The 15,044-nt window shown below is 41.4% G+C and overlaps 1 protein-coding gene across 6 annotated transcripts in view; it reads right to left on the bottom strand.

Annotated features, from left to right (window-relative positions):
* Positions 1 to 15,044, bottom strand: part of focad (focadhesin) — a 48,166-nt gene that overhangs the window by 14,665 nt on the left and 18,457 nt on the right. For 5 of the 6 annotated variants that reach the window (XR_004789786.2, XR_004789785.2, XM_035622692.2 and 2 more), the window contains exons 7-22: positions 13,972 to 14,197; positions 12,155 to 12,364; positions 11,978 to 12,065; positions 11,558 to 11,751; positions 10,190 to 10,450; positions 7,169 to 7,273; positions 6,802 to 6,903; positions 6,553 to 6,680; positions 6,012 to 6,138; positions 5,163 to 5,297; positions 4,766 to 4,816; positions 4,048 to 4,134; positions 3,366 to 3,507; positions 1,716 to 1,904; positions 554 to 675; positions 373 to 465 (exon numbers count right to left, since the gene is read on the bottom strand). Coding sequence is in view for 4 of the 6 variants with exons in the window: in XM_035622692.2 (XP_035478585.2) it covers positions 373 to 465; positions 554 to 675; positions 1,716 to 1,904; positions 3,366 to 3,507; positions 4,048 to 4,134; positions 4,766 to 4,816; positions 5,163 to 5,297; positions 6,012 to 6,138; positions 6,553 to 6,680; positions 6,802 to 6,903; positions 7,169 to 7,273; positions 10,190 to 10,450; positions 11,558 to 11,751; positions 11,978 to 12,065; positions 12,155 to 12,364; positions 13,972 to 14,197 (2,260 nt within the window). In the remaining 2 variants the exon portion in view is untranslated. The remainder of the gene's footprint in view (positions 1 to 372; positions 466 to 553; positions 676 to 1,715; positions 1,905 to 3,365; positions 3,508 to 4,047; positions 4,135 to 4,765; positions 4,817 to 5,162; positions 5,298 to 6,011; positions 6,139 to 6,552; positions 6,681 to 6,801; positions 6,904 to 7,168; positions 7,274 to 10,189; positions 10,451 to 11,557; positions 11,752 to 11,977; positions 12,066 to 12,154; positions 12,365 to 13,971; positions 14,198 to 15,044) is intronic. The other variant, XM_035622699.2, reaches the window with a different exon arrangement.

Genomic DNA, 15,044 nt, shown 5'->3' with positions numbered 1-15,044 from the left:
ACCTGGATTTCTTTCTGCGTGCACACAGAACCGACAGCGAAAGGACATTGAGGAAATATTATCTGTTTTGCCCTAGAATCGCTTGCTGACCCTTTAAGTGTTATCCTTAGTCTGGAAACTATTTAAAAAGGGTTTGCAACAAATTACAACAGCAGCACTAACTGGTTAAATGATGTTTGAATTTATTTTATGATTTTGATGTCATAAGTTTACTGGATTTTCAATTAGTGAATCTTAATTAAAACACATTTTTATCACCTCTGCTCTGATGACGCTGGAGAACATTTCCCTCTCTAGAAGCGCCTGTAGTATCAATTAGTTCTTCTATATATACTGTATGTATTCAGTCTGTCAGTTGGCAGAAGCACAAACCTGTAATACAACATGGAAAGCTCGGCTCATAAAACCCCTCCAGGCCTGGGGTAAGAGGAGGGCTCTGTGCCATTCAGACGGCTGAATATTCACCTGCACACAAAGTCAAATTAAGTTTGATTTATTTTCATCTGTAAAAACCAAAGGACACAGAGCAAGAACGGGTTTACAATGCATGTACCTCATGAATGAGGGCTGTCAGGGTCTGCTGGTAGCTGCGGCTGCGGCTGATGAGGAAGCGATCAATCGGTTTGCCGTTGCGGTCGGACTGCACAGGCAACTCATAACTGAGCAGCAGTCCAGCTACAACAAACACGCACGAACAGACACACTCACATCAATCAGGGTGATCTACATTGCAAAATTGCAAACCACAACTTCAAGCTAAACTCAATTGTACCATCAAGTGATTTGAACACAGTTATCTTGAAATCGAAGTGCAGGAACAGGAATAAAACTACAGTACCTGCCCAGTATTTTATTGTCAAAATTTGAGACAAATTTATTAACAAAATTTAATCTAAGTATATGCACAATGTGAGCACCAAATAAAGTTAAATTAAGTTGTTTTTTTAACAGATTTTGACACGGAACATTCATAATAAAGGACCTCATTATTATTTAATAACGTAGCATCTGCTTTCGTTGACATTGTACTTGGGTGGACCCATACATACATAAAAACATTCTGAACCAACTGACATGGTAAACCTGTGGTAAACCAAAAGATTTCTTATTGTTTGGAAGCACCCTATCACAATTCGAGCCCTCCTGAAGCTGAATGTTTGAGGCACATTAAGAGAGATTAATACAGTTAAATTCAGGTAATGACCGATATGATCGATGATAATGTCTGTACTGATATGCATTTTAATTTGAAAAATAAGCCTGTCAGTGCTCACTGGTAGATAAATAAACTAGATAGTGGAACCACTGATTCATAAAGACCTCTTTGGTGTTTCTTCTTTACCAATATTTGTCGTGACTTATCGGTAGACATATACGCCGACCCGGATGTGTGACAAGCTAAAGTATTCACCTCATCTTGACATCAATTAACTGTCAAATACACAAGAGGTATGACACAAACAAGAATAAACAATCCAACATAAATAACTCCACAAACCAACTTCAAGTATTACAACGACAGAGGAGAATCAACACTTTTGTGACAATCTACGCAAAGACATAACATACGCCGATCAGCCACAACATTAAAAACACCCCAAAAGGTCCCATTGCCCGACGGCACGAGGGTGACCTACACAATTCTAGGTGGTTTTAATGTTGTGGCCGAACGGTGTATTAAGCTTCACACATGTAGAGAGGATGAATTAAATCACCTGCTAGTCCAGGCTTCAGCCCAGGCTGCTTGTTTTTCTCGTAGCTCCTCAGCATGAATGTTGGGATTCCTGCCACTGTTTTACCCTGGTCTGAACGCAGGTTCCCCCCCCTCAGGGCAGAGAAGTACACCCCACGTGGCATCTGGCTCATCTCCTGCTTCACCAGTGACGTCAAGAAGAGCTCAAACGCTGTGAAGCACAAAACGTATCAAGATAAATATCTGTGAGGGAGGGGTTAAACAGAGTGTTACGACCTCAGACACGAAACTGGACTCTCAAAGTATTTTACTTGGCAATAGTTCATAGAAGAAACAAAACTTCACTCACAATGAGGATCAAACAATTAAACAAAACTTTAATCAAAACCTGATGACATGAAATACTGGCTGGAACGTTTGACGAGACTATCATTCAGACTGAACAAGACGAACTGGCACAAGACAAAGGGAGACAAGGACCATTTATACATGAGGTAGGGGAAAACAGGTGAAACCAATCAGGGGCGGGGTAGACAAAGGGAGGAAGTCAAGGTCTGAAACGAGAGGGAAAAGGTGAGTACAAAATAAAACAGGAAGTGCCTAGACATGAGTGACTTTAACTTAACATACAGTGCTTCTGACAACAAAGGACTAAACATGAAACACTAAACATGAACATGAATAACATTAACATACTTGACGAGACACAACAGAGAGCGACACTGAAGGGCTGTACAGGAACTGTACAGATGACGATAAAGGACAGCAACGGTTCACACCATCCAGCAAGGATGTACAAAGTACACAACTCCATTACTTGAGTAAAAGTATAGATACTTGTGGGCGGTCATCTGTCTCGACCGTCTTGGGTGAAAATAAAACACTCTACTTTAACATTACAGTTACACGTCACCTGCAGCTTTTTAACGTTCAACAGAAACTGCTGAGTAGCAAAATATTACTGAAAATTGTAAGAATTAACAATCAAAAATACACAATCTTCAAGTCCAACAGTGCAAATCTATTCTCCCATCCTCTCTCACTTCCTCTACTATTCTCCTCTCCCTCCTCTTCTCTCCCTTCCTCTACTATTCTTCCCTCCTCGCAGTAAAACAGCAAACATTTTAAATGGTAAGAATCTCCCATCGTCTGAGAAATTTCAAACATAGACCTAAGGTAAGACCATGGACGATTTGGTGGGGAAGCGTCGTCTCTAACGGCTGCCGTAGCCATAACGTAACTTATATGATCGCATAGCTAACCTACAACCACCTGCTGATGACATTGTCTCTCTATCTAGCTGTCTGTCTCTACCAACCAGCCGCCCAGCCTGAGTAGCGCATTGCTCGAGGTAGAGATACGGCAACACCGTTTAGACAATCAAGATACATGCAGAACACAACTGCATGAACACAGTTTATGGTTTTACATTTTATGATGAAAAAAAAATGTAGTGGAGTCAAAGTAAAAAGCAAAAAAAACACTACTCAAGTAAAGTACAAATACTCAAAAGCTGTATTTAAGTACATTACTTAAGTAAATGTACTTCGTCACTGTCCACCACTGCTGGCTTCCCACCATGAACACCATGGGGAGTTTGATAGGGTGACGGGCCTCGCCCGAGCACCATTATGAGGCATAATCTTTGACCACAGTTAAGAGCGAAATTCACCTGGGAGAACAGAGACATGGGTGAGAGCCATCAGCTTCACGTAAGAAGATCCTGGAATGGAGAGATCCTTCTCCTCTTCCTCTTTCTCCTCCCCCTTTTCCTCCTCCCCCTCATCTTCAGGGAGCTTCGAAGCTGGCCTGGCCTTCACATCAGACAGAAGAGCAGCAAAAGATGCAGCAGATACAACAAGATTGTCAACGCAAGCTTAAAAAAGCGCATTACTTTGACAATTTTTACCACCTGTAGGGAGAACACATCATGGTGGAGAGAGGAGAGAAAATCTGTTGCTCATTCAATCATAATCTATAACCTGACCTCAGTTTATTGAAGCATAAGGCAGGGAATCCAAAGGTAAAAAAACTCTAATATTTACATAATAATATTAATTAATTCATATTTTGTAAATGTTTGCTGATACTTTTAATCAGATTTTAGGTGTATTCACTGTTCATTGGGTTTTGCAGTCGCACGCTTTCCTAAAAAACCTCTCCATTTGCTAATATTTATAATCAGCACTAAACACAAAGTACAGAACCCTCTAATCACTGCTTGCGGCTATATTTTACTATAAATCTTCTTTCGGCTTTTTCTACAAGACACTTTAATTTCAACAATTTTGAAAATGTAAACATTTTATTCATCAGTATACATAAATTGTTACATAATACTTGGTGGTTCTTACTGCCTCAGGAAGAAGAGTTATTGTGTGGGCTGCCTCAGGAAAATCTGCCAAAGCCCTGTAGCCACAGCTGGCCACCTCTGGATCCTGCTACATCAAGCAAAAACAAACACACACACACACACACACAGGGGGTTTGTCCCTATAAGCAACATTATTCCAATTATATATAGCCATCTGATCCAGTGTTAATAGTCCGTGTTAGTTGTCCAATAGTAGACGGGTTAATGATACATGGCAAAAATCCAGAGTAAAGGACGCCTTAAAACACTTCCTCTCTCTTATCAGACACGCACGCACGCACTGGGGGTTTGTTTCTATGAGCAACATAATTCACATTATATATAGCCATCGGATTTAGTGTTAATACAAAAATATTGATTAATGCAGCTTTAAGAGAGTTCTTAGTTCAGCATCAGCCATTCCTAAACCTATGGACCAGTATACTTCTGCCATTTTGTTCCGGTCTTCCTTCCCTTTTTAAAAAAAAATTCTGTTTTTGCATCAACAGTATCTGTCAAAAATGGAAAAGTTTTAAAATGTTGTAAATCATGGCACACACACACACACACACACACACACACACACACACACACACACACACACACACACACACACACACACACACACACACACACACACACACACACACACACACACACACACACACACACACACACACACACACACACACACACACACACACCTTGAGTACACAGACCTTGCTCAGGGCATAATTCCAGAGAAAGCTGACCACCTCCTCTTTCAGTTTCTGAGGGAAAAAAAAACAGATAACAATTTTCAAATGTCTTATTTTCTAAAATCCAACTGTTAACTGTCAGAAAAGTCTGATATCTAATTAAAAATTTAAGATTTTCTGCCTTCTTGTATTTATTTTTCCTTGACAACAACTTTTTCAATAAACTTCATTAAAGGAAGAGTAGTGATGACCGTGAAGTATTTTAGATAAACGGTTCTTAAGGAAACTGTTCTAACACTAAATTTGGATTATAGCCTTGTAAGGATGTCCACAAAGACTGAAGAGATGACACAAATTCACACAAACAAAAGTCTGAAGGTGTATCAAATAATAGAAAATACTGAAAAAGATCAGATACCTCATACCCCTCCGACTTTGCAGTGAGCCGGGGAACCAGAGCCAGAAGCTCAGCTACAGCTTTGACCATCAGTGGACGGGATTCACAGCTGAGCTCAGGCCCAAGAAGCCTCCATGTTGAGATGATGTCCACTACCTGGAAAAGGTAGGGTTTTTTTTAAAAACTCAGGGGAATAAAGCCAATAATGTTATTTACATATTTTGGTAAAATATCAACCAGGCCTCTGTTCCAAGAGAGACCATCATAAATTTGCAGTCAAACTAAAAAGCGTGTTGCAAGTTTGACTAAATCATGCAGACGGCTCAACTAGATCATTATTATTGTTTATGGCTTTTTTAATCACTTAAACATTCATATATTTTTTTTGCAAAAACTACGAAACTTTGCGCAATAAATGAAAATGATGTGCGTTAGCTTCTAAAGCCCTAATTATTCAGACTGAAACTTTTGAAATTTTGACTTATTATCAACACCAAATTTGGTATGCCACCTTAAAGTATTAAAATACAAATCTCTATTATAAATGAGCAGGATTGGTCGAAAAACATGGCTGCTACTAGCCAAAATGGACGAGGCTTGGTGGAATATTGGCTATTATTCATTAACCATTTGTCCAATCATCACCAAATCTTGGTAAATAACTTACAGCTGTGATTGGCTACAGTTCTACTTAAAGGGCTTTCAACCCTACAATAGCAGCTACATTTTTTTCCTTGTTTTTATTTTTGTTTGGCTAAATGCATTTTAACTGTCTCTTTAAAAAAATTCCCATGTAAAGCACTTTGAATTGCCTCTTGTCTGAATGGTACCACACAATAAAGTGTCAGTGAGTGAGTGAGTGAGTGAGACCTCTGCCCGGCACAGCTCCTGTAGTCCTTGTAGGGCGAGGGCAGCTGGGGTTGCCATGTCTGGTCTGGTGCACTGGTTCAAAGTTTGTGTAATAGCAGCCAACATATCACCTCCATGCTGGTAAGGCCTGACACACAGACACACACTCTTCTTGATACATGACACAGACACATCTTGTAAAAAAAAAAACACTTTTTCAACCACATCAATTGATGTTAAATTTGGGGGTTCAGTGTCTTGCCGCAGGCTGGAGGAGCCAGGGATCAAACCTCTAACCTTCCACTCTACCCCCTGAGCCGCCCCTAATCTTTTACTAGAGTAGAGTAGATCAAGATTTTACAAAGTGTTCTTTCGTCATGGAGGTAAGCTTGTCATGCAAAACCCTGGAGCTGCTACATCATAACTTACATAATATGAATGTGATTTAAGATGATTTGCCTTCAGTCAATTCTTTCTTCTTTCATCAACAAGACTCCACGCAATGGAAGTGTGTGTGTGTGTGTGTGTGTATGTCCGCACGTGCACGTTTGTTTGGTCAGACCTCTCTCTGCAGATGTCCCTGAGACAGGCTGCTCTGGCCAGGATCTGCTCCCACTGGGAGTCCCTCCCCACCACCACCCTGTTGTCCTGCTGACTCAGCAGACGCTGCAGCTCCGGGTAAACTCGGTCCTTACAGAGGAACAAAGTCAGTTGTGAGGAAGACACGTACGAGACGAAGCAGGGAAAACAAAGAATGTCTAAACACGCAGTATCAATATGATGATTGTGGTGACCATTTGTTATTTCAGACCTGTTTCTTCCAGAGAGCAGTCGTGAGGCGCATTACCACAGCTCTCAGCTTGGGGGCGCTGGCCAGCATGTAGAGAGTCTGCAGCACCATGGGGACACAAAGCTGGAACAGTGAAGCACATGGTGTGTGTTAGTGGATGAGATTATCCAAAGATTTCTGCATATCCTCACAGACCAGTCAGTGTGCACATAGAAGGATTTTTTTTAGAATATGAATTATACTGTAATAAGAATAATGATCTTCAAAGAGCAAGTATGAATTGAATAATGGTGATGTACGGAGATGAAAGACATGCGAACATGCAGTGTTTTGTGCCCAATCGTCTTAATCGTAAAGCAGGACAGGAGAGGCCAGAGGTGCTCAGTACCTTATGAGTGCCGAGGTTTGGCAGGCAGTTGAGCACAGCATGAGCCAGTTTTGGATTCTTTTCCTTCCCCAGTTTGAACAACAGAACGGGGATGAGGGAGGGGACCTGCAGAGACACACACGTGTTCAGATAAAGGAAACATCAAATTAAACTGGGTCAGTGGAGTTGTGTGGATCATAAAAAAGACTTCCTAAAAACCTTAACTTATTGGCCTTTCTGTTTTTCTTCACCTTTCAGTTTGTGGTCATGGCAAATGGTTACTCATATGTCTGGTTCTTATTGCACAAAGCATGTTCTATTTTCCTTCAAGGATCTTTTTACAGCTCTTTTAGCTCATTGTTTTGGTCATTCTAGTCTCACCCTGCTCGCCATCTTGCGCTTTGGACGTCACTTAGAGCCGTGGTCGTCATTTAGAACTGTGGTATGTGACCAGTGACGAGGTCCCATTGATATTGGTGCTTGACCAGTCTCACCTGTCAATCATGTTGTTTCACCCTGTTTTTATTAGAGCGATATGGATTGAAGAGGTCGGTATCAAACCTTTATCTCAGAAAAATTTAATTGAAGCTTGATATTTTAGTTTAACCATAAACTTTATCATTAATTACTATTAATAAAAAGAAAACACAAATACAAACAAATACATAAAACTTGAATTGAGAAAATAAACATAAATTATTTTACAGAAAATGTAAACATCAATGCATATTTGCTCTGTATTGTTTCTTTTGTACAGTAGAATATTTCAAATCGGTTAACAAGAGCGCTGATACCGATACGTCTGTGAAAGGCTCATGTTGGCCGATATCAGGCTGGCGCTAGTTTTTATAGCATCAAATAACTTATTAAAACCAAACTTATCAGAAAAATGAATACTTAAACATCCATCATTTTGATAAGAAATACCTAAAATGACGGAAAACAACTTGGAGAAAAATGTATTTAACTATAAAACTATACTTTTTAGTTTGGTCTTACACTGGACCTACACTGCAGCCAGCCACTAGGGGGCAATCAAGATTATTTGTCATGTCGTCCAGCTTAATATAATAATAATAATTATAATAATAATAATAAATTTAATTTATATACATTCTATTCTGAACCAAACAGCAGACAAACTAGATTAGAAAACTAGCTAGTGAACCAGTGGAGCGTTTAGCACCTGAAGAGCCAGATATGTCCCCCTGGACTTGGTGGAGACTAAACCAGAGCTAAGATTAGAATGCTGGACATCACACACAAGCACAGTTCAAAATGATTCTAACGTTGCTCTGTGTCTGCTGGTTTTGTTGATGGGCAACTGTTTGCTCAGTTTATGGGGAGATAATATAACAGTGTTGTATAAACAGCTTGTCTCTACTGCCCCAAGTGGCCATAAATTGGTAACTTCTTATTTTTAGCTATGGATACAGCATCAAGACATACTGATTGTCCAACCTCAGGGTCCCCTGATGGTCTGAGCCTTGGTCAGGGTCTGCTGAGCCCCAGCTTGTTTCAACACATTTGCACTCGGCTGAATAAAATCCTTCCAGATAAAAGTTGGAACGAGGGGCAGCGTGGAATGAGGAGCAAAGCAGGGTTAACAGTACATCATTCCTTTTAGTGCTAAGGTCAAAAAAGATACTTGTCAGGGTCCTTGGCTACACGTAGCCAACATCTCTGCAGTGTCATAAATTAACATAAAGCACTTGCTGGTGCCCTGCATCTTGGCTGTTGCATAGCAACCACTTCACCTGCATGGCTTGAGGGGAAGAGGGAGGGGCAGAGAGGAAGGATACTGGGGGTTTTCATCGAGTTGAATCCCGGAAAGGTACGCTGCTGATCCTAAACCATGACTTTAAATCGATGGAATGTGTTTTCCAATTTATCATTAAAAAAATAACACATTTTTTTTTCCCTCTCTGCATATACAGCCAATGGTTAGTTTTGTTAGTAGCTTATCTCTTGTCAAAGAGAGGTACTGCAAACCTATAAGGTTTTGTGAGTGTTTGTGGCTGTCACTAGGCAGATGTGTGGGGATGTGATACTGTGAGGAGGGAAACTCAATGGATTTAAATATGCCAATAACCTTCTACCAGCCCATTAAACGACTGCACAAAGTGGCACTCTGGGAGCAATTAGACCAGCGGGGGGAATATTCTGAGGCGTCTAACAAGCTCAAGTAATGAGAAACCAATAACACCATGTGATATTTCACATCATCTTCTGGAGCTAGTGACTCCATTTACAGTCCCAGAGGGCCACAGGGTAGTCTGCCAGTTTTAGACCTCTCTCTTTATACGACTGAAGAAAATCCAGCAGCTGAAGGCAGGTGAGGGTTCTTTGTGAATGCATTTTTTAGAAGGAATTCCAAAGTTAATATCAATATAATAATTTCTGATTTTGAAGGGGAGTTATCAACAGCCGGAGAACAGACTTACAACCAATCAAAGCAACAGAGCGTGTGACGTAGCACAGAGTGAAACATGTAAATGCACTACGGCACTGCAACAAGTGCAGTTGATTGTTCTTCTTTGAGAGAAAATATACAGTTAATTTAGTTTAATACCATCTGAATTCAGATTCAACAGACCTTTCTACATCAGTGGCAGCCATTACTGTTGGTTAATTGAATTGAATTTCTTGGTAAAATACAATTTGTCCACGAGTGATGTTTACAAACTGCACTTGCAGTGTTGTGTGGTACGGTACACCCCAGTTTTTTTTGTTTGTTTCCGATTTACAAAGCCCGACTGAGCCCGGATTTCTTATCGGCGCGCACAGAGAAGTGAAAGCTGGCAGACCGTGAGAAAATATTCACTGATTGTTACAAAATGTGTATTGCTTTAGAATCGGTTTCTGCCTCTTTATGTATTTGGGTTCATGCTTGATGGGGTTTTGAAAAAACGCGATGTGCACCTTAGGCTTAGCTAAGTATCTTGTTCAAACATTCCATGTATTTCTAAAAGCTTTAGAGAGAAGCTTTGAGTCGAGATGCTGGCCCATATTTAACCGGGTCATGCTGTGTGGATTATCTACCTGGCAGGGGTCGGCTGCAGCGAAGGCCTGGCTTGCATCCAAAGCCAGCTGGCAGACGTCTTCCTCACCAGTAATGATGAGATAGGTCACAATGAGGGTGAGGGAGCCAGGCAGGCGCTGGCTGCATGATTCCGCCGAGCGAACCGACAGCAGCCAATCAGTGGCTGCCGCTGGATCGTCTGCAACTCTGCGCAGTACGGACAGAGCCACGCTGACCTCACTGTGCCAGGAACTGAGAGGAAGAGCTAATGGTGGACCGGGCTGAGGAGAACACATGGAAAGAAAAGAAAATCAACAAACATTACTTAAAACCATTTAAATAAACTATCCAACCAACCAAGACAACTGAAGCCTTCTTAAACATGGCCTGTCAGATTCTACCACTTTAACTTACTGTATCTTGGAATGTAAATGAAAATTAAATTAAAGCAGGTATTTGGAGGACTGTCCAACATGAATTAGCTGTAAGAAACATGCTATAAACATATATAGTACTGATAATATTCTTTTTTTAATCAACCAGTGATGTTGTTTCAGTCCAAATCATAAAAAGACAGGGCGTTGTCATTAGCAGTGTTTAGGAATAAGGAAGACACTATTCTGATATCTAAACTGAGCAATCTACATGGTTGTTGAGACATTTAGTGTGCTACAGTTGACCGGGTAATAGCCATATAGCCTGCAAACTGTTGTTAACACAATAGTTTCATTAAGTGAGACAAGGTGCAACACAATACCTGCCTCCATGGTTGAAAATAAGGAGACATGAGCTAGAAAGCTACAGTTGCAGCTGTGTCAGTCGGTGAAATCAAACGACAATATGCAGGGGAAGTATTTGTCTACAATGACAGCTGGTTAATGTACAGACAGCGTCTTCAGCCATAAAACCCCAAAATAGGAAACATTAACGAAATTCCCCTCTTTTAAATACTGATATTTTCTCTAAAGCAAAGCAGGTTAGTATTTTCAATATATAAATTCTATTTAAAACCAACCAGGAACTCTTCATAAAGAATCTTAAGCTCATACAGACCACCTGATTGAATACAGTTAAATAAGAATTATTAATGATGTGGGAACGATAAAGAAACATCCCTAAAGGCACCAAAACTTGCAAAGCAATTAGCTTTCCTTCCTTCTTTGTTCAATGTTTTCGATGTCCTATTTCTGTACAGTTTTGGATTTGTTTTAATTGGCTTCACCCAATCCTGTGTAACTGTACTACCAGCTGGACTGTGATGATCGATGAGCCCTCACCCAGAGGCCAAAACATATGAGCCTGGAACAAATGGCAAGGGGGGGGGGGGGGGGGGGGGGGGTCAAATAAAATGAAAAAAAACTAAAACTAAAAACCTCCTTTAGTGTTACCTGTCGAGGTTTATAGGTCTGCCGGCTGATGCTGCGGAGCAGGCTGTGGGCGAGGCTCTGGTTGAGGCTGTGTGTTCTCCGGTCGGCCAGAGGCTCAGTGAGGTCCGAACAGGACAGCAGCTGCAGCACAGGAAGGACCAGGACTGGACTCAACCAGGGCGATAGCTCAGCCTGCTCAGGAGCCAAACTCAGCGCTGACAACAAAGAAAAAAATCACATGAATCCATATGAACAAATTAGTTTGTAAAATAAGAACACATTCCTGGTAATTCTACGGATTAACTTGGGACCATCGTGATCGAAAATAACAATTTTTAAGTTTCAATTTCTGTGAGGATTTCAAATATCTGTGCAGTGATTGGATGTTTCATCCTTCGCTGCCCAAAGACACGCATTCATTTAGCTGAAGACAGTTTTTACCCAGACTGAGCAGGCTGGTCTGCTGAGCTGCAGGGGCCTCTAGCAGGAGCAGGGCCAAACCCATCATCAGCTCGTCCACCGGCAGCTCCTACAAATAACAATATTGATATTAATCAACAGTCCTTGTAGCAAAGAACAATGATTCAATATTCTACCTCATGATCGTTGCTATGTCACCTGTTGGCAGGCAGGCAGGAGCTGCTGTAATAACTTGAGAAGCGGCCGGCAGTCTCCGTTTAACCTGAGGCAGCGCTGACAGGCACACAGCAGCTGCAGAAGCAGCCGGGCTCTCTCAGTCCTCCACTGCTCCTCCGAGCCCCGAAGAAGACCATGAAGCAGGGCGTCGATGAATCCACACAGCTCCAGCACCGCCTCCACGCTGTCCACCTGTCAGAATGGAGAGGACAACATCAAATTTTTTTCTCCTTAACCAAGTGAAACAAAACTGCTGCTTGGTTGAGATTCATTTTGTCCAAAAAATCCACGAGAGATGGCTGTGGGTCTATTAAGCATGACTTTTCGTGGAAAAATGTCAACTTGACGTTTCATTTTTAGTTGGACTTTTTAAAAGCTACAATGTGTAGATTATTTTTAGATTGTTTTAAGTAATTTAATTAGGGATGTCCCAATCCGATATTCCATATCGGTATCGGGGCGATATTGGCCAAAATGAGCTATCAATGTGCAATTATCTCTGCCACTAGGTGTGAAACTCCCTGGAAAATGAAGACCCAATTTACAGCACAAAGGATGTGCATCTGCTGTTGTACAACAAAAACAGGAAGAAGACAGTGATTTTTTCCCCCTGGTAGCCAACTGTAGCTCTCCAGAGAGGGCGGACGGTGGAACAACTACAGTAGCTGTGGAAACTCAACAAAGAAAAAAGGAAAAAGAGCCAAGGGGAGTTGTCAGGGTAGACAAGAGAGAAGAGGGATTGATGGGAATGGGTGGAATCGAGACTGAACCTCAGAGCCTCTTTCCACTGAGACATGGATAGAGGCTCTGAGGCCCCGGGAATTGAGAGGGTTCAAAAACGATGATCAGTTGGCTTTATTTTTTCTAGACTAATAAGTAACACAACCTGCGGGGATCATGATGATTTGGCTTCACTTTTGGGGAGCCGTCATGTCGTCCATCTTTATATACAGTCTATGGTCCTGATGGACTACAAACAGCAAATCCCCTGAGAGTATTGAATTGAAGTGAGTGTGTTTGCTATTTATTTGTCAGAGGACTAATGTGTTAATCAAAAGAAACCGTGTCTCAATTTGCGTACTTCCCTAATAACAGTTGCTATTGCCTACACCAAAATATGTGGTGTAGTTGTAAAAAGGTTGCCAAATCATTGTACTGTAATTACCCATATGTGCACTCTAGTCAAAAAAGCGGAGTATGAAACGTCGGTCACTTCTCACCCTCAACGGTCGCCATTTGGGCAATGTAGCAGAAGGGGACTGACTACCAACATGTTTTCAAACTTGTGAAAATGGCGGCTGAGGATGGATGCTACGTCATTGATGTCAATGACGCAGTACTTTATCACATCATGGGAAACAGGAGCCACACACAAAAAAGATAAAAAATAATTAAAGTGAGAAGATATTTTGATGGATAACAATCACGATCAAATGTTGCCAACATATTTTCCGGTGACTGCTCAACGGCAATGTTTGATTTGAGACTACACTACTGCGTCAAACACCATGTCAGTGAGTACATGGTGTACACAGTGTACTCCATGTCAGCAGTACAAAGAAGTATCTGACATCTAATTAAATAATTATTAAATGCATCAATTATTGTGGGCAGAGATGCCTCATTACAACATATGATGTAAAGAAATGTTAGACATTTACATTTTCGCTCTGTATTAACAATATAAGTTTACATTAATTACTTGCAATTACAAAATCAAAAAAGGAATGTGAGGCAGTTAGTAAGGCTGGCCTCATGGATTATTGTCAAATGCACCCATTCCTCCATCACTGTGTCACCTGCATGTGTGGAACCAACTGGCAGAGGCAGTGCAGCAGGCTGTCGGACACTGTGGAGGGCTTCTCCTCATCCTTATCCTGGAGGGCTGACGCAGCCCCTGGGTGTGTGGGCAGCAGCACGCGGAGGAGATTGTGTCGGAGGAGGGCGTGCTGGGGTTGCTGCTGAGGTTCACAGTACAGATACTGCAGGAAGGGGGCCAGCATGGTGATGTAGGCAGGCTCATTCCTGTAGTGTGTAAATACATAATGTTTCGATAAAATAAAATACAGTGTAGGGGCATCACATGATCCTACCTCAAAGGCTGACACCATATGAATTTGTATGAAAGTAAAACTTGAAAAATGTGCCACCCATCCTGGTGTTAGACTAAGTGGAGCAAAAAAACTGTCGAAATCAATGAAACACACTCTCACACTCATTTGCAAGCTTTAGTGAGAGACCTTCTAGCAAGTGCTGCTGCATTCACCTGTTCATGCCTTAGCGCTAGAGCTTGCAAATGCGGATGCCGCTGTCATCAAGCCTTGTAAACAAAAGGATCTATCGATTATCCTCAAATAGTGACAGGGGCCTTTCTTTCCCTCTGCACAGGCAGAGTGGTGGGTCGAATCCGATTCAAGGCACTGGTACTTGCCTTCCGTGCTGCGAATGGCTCAGGCCTTTCCTACATCCAGAACATGGTCAAAGCCAGTGCACTCCTCTCTGCTACTGCCAAACGGCTTGCTACTCCCTCATTACATTACATTACACTCATTTGGTTCCTCAATGGCGGAACGAGCTCCCCATTTACATCAGGACAGCAGAAACCCTTCAATGCTTCCGTCGCAAACCGTAAACTCACCTGTTCAGACTGCACCTTACCACTTGTATAAAAAATAATTTAAAAAACAATAAAAAAACAAACTAAAATGAGCATTTAAAGCTGTTTTTGCCAATTTGATAAATGTTTATGTATGCATGTGTTTAAGTCCCTTTGGACAAAAGCGTCAGCTTAATGAATGTAATGTAATGTAGCTCCACAGGCTCTCTTGACATATGTTTGATATATAATGGGTGAGAGTGGAAAAGTTAGTTT

Source organism: Scophthalmus maximus, chromosome 1 (assembly GCF_022379125.1).
Source record: "Scophthalmus maximus strain ysfricsl-2021 chromosome 1, ASM2237912v1, whole genome shotgun sequence".
Taxonomy (NCBI): domain Eukaryota; kingdom Metazoa; phylum Chordata; class Actinopteri; order Pleuronectiformes; family Scophthalmidae; genus Scophthalmus; species Scophthalmus maximus.
Note: the sequence above shows the minus strand (reverse complement) of the source record. Positions and strands in the feature narration are given on the sequence as shown.